Raw genomic sequence first — 5,546 nt, 5'->3', positions numbered from 1 at the left:
GGGGGCTGTGAGAGCCTCTACATTTCACGTTCACAACTGGTGGGGGCATCTCCCTGTTTCAAAGACTTGGAGCCTCAGGCTCAGAGACGCCCCTGACTTGCCAGGGTCCAAGCTCACAGCCACACTTGCTGACCATTCTGGCCTTTTCTCATGGTGCCTAGGGCATTTGTCGGCCAAGAAAAGAGCTGAGGGTAACATCCTGGCTTTTGGGGAACCCACCCGGTGGGGGTGGGGCCGGGAGTCCCAGGGAAGGGAGACCTTGAGACAAATTGGGGGATGCTGGTCCCAATGCCAGGATGACATCCTGGGCTGTCTGGTGGACAGCGGCCGTTGGGAGCAAGGGGTCTGGCATCATTTTAAGTGGGCAGCGTCAGGTTCCTGTCGTCCGGGCACACAGCTGGGAGTGACCCATGGGTCCAGGGTCCTGGACCCATCCCTGTAGCAGGGCAGCTACAGGGGCTCCTGCAGGCATCATAGCCCCCAGGCCCTGTCCCAGCCGGGTAAGCGTTAGCTTACATCGCTTACCAGTCATCTGCTCAGTGCCCTCAGCTGGCCCCCAGCACACAGCCTCCTTCCCTGTTACCCTCCAAAAGTGACTTACAACTTAACAAAGGAGGGCTCGGCCTGCTTCTCTCCCGGACAAGGAGCCCTGTGTGTTTCTGTAAGGAGAACCAACTTCTGGACAGGGTTGCATGTAAGAGCCCCTGGGGGTTCAGGTCCATGTTTATAGAAGGATTTAATTATCATTGATTTCTTTTGCTCTTTCAATCTGTGAGTTTCGACACGAGTAACAATAATTGCTTTGAAAGTTGGCATTGCAAATCCTGACTGTATCTAGCTCAAGGCAGCCCCACAATGAGGAGTTTGGGGTGTGGGCCTGTCTTGTGACATCACTGGGGCATCTGGCCTCACTTTGGGAATTGGAGGGGCTTCAGTTGGAGGAAAGAAAGTGCAAGTTCATCCACAGAAGGCCAGTGCTGGCACAGCCCAAGTCACCCCAGTGACGCCAATGAAAACCGCCACCGCCTGTCTGTACCCCATATGTGTGCACTGTGTGTGTGCCCACGGAGGCCCAGCTGGTGGGTGGGTGCCCCCACAAGCAAGAGAAAGACAGACCCCTTAGTGTGACACACAGTGGGCACGACCCCTTAGTGTGACAAACCTCTGCCCGGCTGGGCCGGTGTCCTAGTTTAGAGATCTCTGAGTGAGGCTGGGAGATGAGGGGCAGTTGATGATGTTTTTTCAAGCTCCAGAACATAGGGCTTGTTGAGATGTGGGAAGGAGGGTGGCTGCTTCCTCTGTCCTGGCAGCCTGTCCAGGGGTCCCTCCGGCGCTGCCCAGAGGTGGGTCGGGGGTCTTGATGCACGTGCTCTGGATGCACGTGGGCTGACCGTGACTCCTGGCGGGACCTGGGACTCCGGCTCTAAGGATGCTCACCTCCCCCATCTGCAGATCGTTTCCTCTGTGGCTCCCCATCCTGCTAACTGTGCTGAGTCCACGTGCCCAGCAAGGTCCTGTTACCATTCCCATCAGGGCTCCAGGTGGCCCATACGTGTCTGTTCTTTGTTCATTTTATTGTTAAGCCTGGGTTACAAAGGGCTTCCCTGGTAGCTCAGCTGGTAAAGAATTTGCCTGCAATGCAGGAGACCCTGGTTCGTTCGATTCCTGGGTCAGGAAGATCTGCTGGAGAAGGGATAGGCTACCCACTCCAGTATTCTTGGGCTTCCCTGGTGGCTCAGATGGTAAAGAATCCACCTGTAATGCGGGAGACCTGGGTTCCATCCCTGGGTTGGGAAGATTCCCTGGAGGAGGACACGGCAACCCACTCCAGTATTCTTGCCTGGAGAATCCCCATGGACAGAGGAGCCTGGCGGGCCACAGTCCATTGGGTCGCAGATAATCAGACAGGACTGAGCGACTAAGCACACAGCACAGGGTTACAAAAATCTCTGCTATCTTTCCTTTCCCGGTTTTTACAGTTACCTAAAGCCTATCTCTCTCTGGTGGCTGGTACGGCCCCACTAGGTTCCAGAGTGGACACAGCCACCGCCCCACCAGGGGCCATTTCACTCTCCCCGCCCGGTGCTGCATCTTCAACACCACTGGCTTCCCCGGGGCGGGGGCAGACGCGGTCACAGCAAGGTCCCCTGGCTGCCCGCTGCCTCGGCTGGCCGGTCTCCGCTCTCCCATTCCTGTTGGAGTGCGATGGTGTGCTATTTTATACAGCACGGCCATAAATTTCACTGCCACTTGTCAGCTTATTTACAACGCAAATTCCAGCTGCTCCGAGAGCCCTGCTCCCTCGCAGCCCTGGGCTCACCAGTCCCCTAAATTTCAGATGCACTTCTCTGGGCCATTTATTTAAATTAGAACCAGGAGAGAACCCTGTGACCAAACTGAATGTGTGGCTGCTCTCCTGGCCCCTCCCACCAGCAGAGGTTGGGGAGTGACGGTGCTCAGGCCCGCGACCGAGCTCCTCATCCAGTCCTATTTCTCACTCAGCTGTCCCACTGCTCAGAGATACTGCACAGCCACTGCTGGGGCCCAGCGAGGGTCCCTACTTTTCCAAAGATACAGGAAAGGAAGGCTGAGTGTGCAGACATCCGTGTAGACCGAGGCAAGCACCCCATGCAGCCTGTGGGAAGGCTGTTGGGTGGGCTGGGGCCAGCTTGGCCTTGCACTTGCCCTACAGGCGAGCCTGGCAGCACTGGGGGGTGAAGGTTTCTGTGGGTTTGAGGGTGTGTTGGGGGCAGAGTTGAGGAGCAAGATGGTGCAGGCAGGGATGTAGAAGTCCTCCTTCCTGGACTATTGAGAGGGGATCACTGGATCAGAGCACACCTGAGCATCTCTGCTCAGCCCAGAGGGGAGAGGGTTGAAGCCCCAGTCCCACTGCTCTGTCACCCCAGCTGAGAAGGACAAGACAGCCACCCTCATGGTGCCGGCAACTGGGACAGGGGTCCAAGTCGAGGCTGCTGAACATTACACGACTGTGGGACGACCAAGGCCCTACGTCCTAGGGGCTCCCAGGGGCCTGGTGGCAGCTCAGCTGGCCCAGCAGGCCAGCCCCAGGGCCAAAGGGGTGGATTGAAGGAGCTCGGGGGACTAGTGCGTGGATCATGGGCAGCTCTTAGCCCATCTGCTGTGGAGGCAGCCAGCATGAGTCTGGCCTCAGGCAGCATCTGGAAGCTTCGGGACTGAGTAAATGAAGCCCGAGAATCACATCAGGGGAGCAGTCTGGGCTCCTCCAAGCAGGGCCCATCCCATAAGTATTATCTCCTGGGTGAAAGTGTTAGTCACTCAGTTGTGTCCGACTCTTTGTGATCACATGGACTGTAGCCCACCAAGCTCCTCTGTCTGTGGGGATTCTCCAGGCAAGAATACTGGAGTGGGTTACCATTTCCTCCGCCAGAGGATATTCCCAACCCAGGGATCAAACCTAGGTCTCCCACGTTGCAGGCAGATTCTTTACCATCTGAGCCACCACTGAAGCCCTACAGGTAGGGAGAAGCCACCCACGAGTAGGGGGTGGTAATTTGGGGGCTCTCACCCTCCCACCACAGAGAGCTGCCACCAGCTTTGAGCAGGAAAAGCTCAGCCCCGGGCCCCAGTGGCCAGCCTGGGGGTGTCAAGCGTCCTGTCTCAGGGACCCAGGGCCATTGGGCTTGCCCAGACTCCCCAGGTAGGGCCATCTTCTGAATGTCAAGTGTCAGACGAGCGCCTCCTAAGTGGGCGGGCAGCACTGGGGTGAGAGGCCAGGGCCCCGGGGTGTCCTCAGACACGTGTCCGTCCACAGGGCTGAGTGCTCGTGACCACTACACCGTGTTGGAGCGCGGCCACCAGGCTGTGTCCTCAGGACAGGTCCCCGTACCTCCCAGCCACGCCCTCTGAGCGGACCTAGTCTCCCAAGCCCTGCCCCGCCACACTGGCCGCATAGACTCTGCCTGCCAAGGGCCTGCCCAGTCAGCGCTCTGCCATGCTCGCCTCTCTGCTTGTCAATCCACAGGAGCCTGGTTCCCAAAACAGGGAAATAGCTGAGCTCAGGGATGGATAAGTCAGTGCTCCTGTGCCTCTGAGCCGCCTATGGGCATCCCTAGAGAAGTTCTGAGACCAGGAGCACATGAGCGTGCCCACCAGCACGTGCACACCTATCACACATGCACCCGTAAGCATGCACATATAGCCTCACACGTGTGCATGAGCAGACTGACACACGCACCATGTGCGACTGGAGACCCAGAGCCAGAGTCCCCCTGCCATGGCCCGGCTGGACGCCCTGGACGGGTGGGAGTGGCTGGCCAGTGGTGGTGGCCTGGACCCCTGGGACGGGACGAGGCGGCCCTGTCTGCAGAGCTGTGCCGTGGGTCCTCAGTCCCCGACGCCCCACCCTCTCTGGTTCTTGTTTCTTGCTGCCAGTGTCTCTTGGGCCCTCACCATTGGTTCCCCTGTGATAACCTGGGGGACATCCCCCCCTCCCTCCTCTGCCCTGCCCTGGGAGAAGCCCCACACCCATAGGGACCCTGCACACGCCGGCATCTCAGATTGCTCCTTGTGGCAACTTCATGCTTTGCTCTGATAACTTGGTGTCATGATACTCGGACAACCGAAGCATCCAAGGAAAGAGCGTCTTTTTTCATTTCCCGAGTGCGCCACGCAGCCTGGCAGCAGGTGCCCCCAGGAGGGCACTAAGATAAACCAAGCGCACAGGGCTGGGGGCACCTCCACCAAAGGGGTCCATGGACAGGAGGCCATCTGACGGGGCAAGGCTGGGAGCCCCCATCACCCTGGGGCAGAGAAGGACACTAAGGAGGGTTGGTGCGGCCCTGCAGCCACTAGCCACTCTAGTGGACTGGCAGGCTGAGTCCCCAAGGGGGATGGGTCTGCTTGAGGACCCACTAAGAGGAGTTGGGACCAGGCCAGAGGAGGGGTCTGTCTGCCAGGGAAGAAAGCTGCAGGCAGCGGGTCTGGGCTCCTTTCCGGAAAAACCTGCTGGGAGCATCTTTCCTGGTGCTCGGCCGCCCCCTTGAGGCCGCCGGGAGCACGCCACCCTCTGCTGTGGACCCTGCGCTCGGGGGACAGGACAGCAGAGAGGGGGAGATGCCAGGAGACACCAGGAAGTCCCGGTGCTGCCCACCCCGGGGGCACAAGCCCCAGAGAGTCCCCTCCACCAGCTCAGGGCACAGTCCCACAGCATCAGCCACCCAGAGTCAGGGATAGGGGGACATCTGCTTCCAGGGACACTTGGCTGGGACTGCATCCCAGCTCTCCACCGTGGTCCAGGGGCCTCAGGGAGGCTGTGAGGGCAGGATCTCCGCTGAGGCGCCGTGTCTTCCAGGTGTAAGTACTGCGACCGCTCCTTCAGCATCTCCTCCAACCTCCAGCGGCACGTGCGGAACATCCACAACAAGGAGAAGCCCTTCAAGTGCCACCTGTGCAACCGCTGCTTCGGGCAGCAGACCAACCTGGACAGGCACCTGAAGAAGCATGAACACGAGCACGCACCAGGTGGGGGGGCAGCGCAGAGGAGGGGCGCGGGGGGCCTGGAGGAT

The 5,546-nt window shown here is 59.4% G+C and overlaps 1 protein-coding gene across 1 annotated transcript in view; it reads left to right on the top strand.

Annotated features, from left to right (window-relative positions):
* PRDM16 (PR domain containing 16) overlaps positions 1 to 5,546 on the top strand; it is a 315,916-nt gene that overhangs the window by 298,065 nt on the left and 12,305 nt on the right. Inside the window, exon 15 of the mRNA XM_010849972.1 lies at positions 5,333 to 5,502. Within this exon, the coding sequence (XP_010848274.1) occupies positions 5,333 to 5,502 (170 nt within the window). The remainder of the gene's footprint in view (positions 1 to 5,332; positions 5,503 to 5,546) is intronic.

The sequence above is a fragment of the Bison bison genome, unplaced genomic scaffold (assembly GCF_000754665.1).
Source record: "Bison bison bison isolate TAMUID 2011002044 unplaced genomic scaffold, Bison_UMD1.0 scf7180017864289, whole genome shotgun sequence".
Taxonomy (NCBI): domain Eukaryota; kingdom Metazoa; phylum Chordata; class Mammalia; order Artiodactyla; family Bovidae; genus Bison; species Bison bison.
Note: the sequence above shows the minus strand (reverse complement) of the source record. Positions and strands in the feature narration are given on the sequence as shown.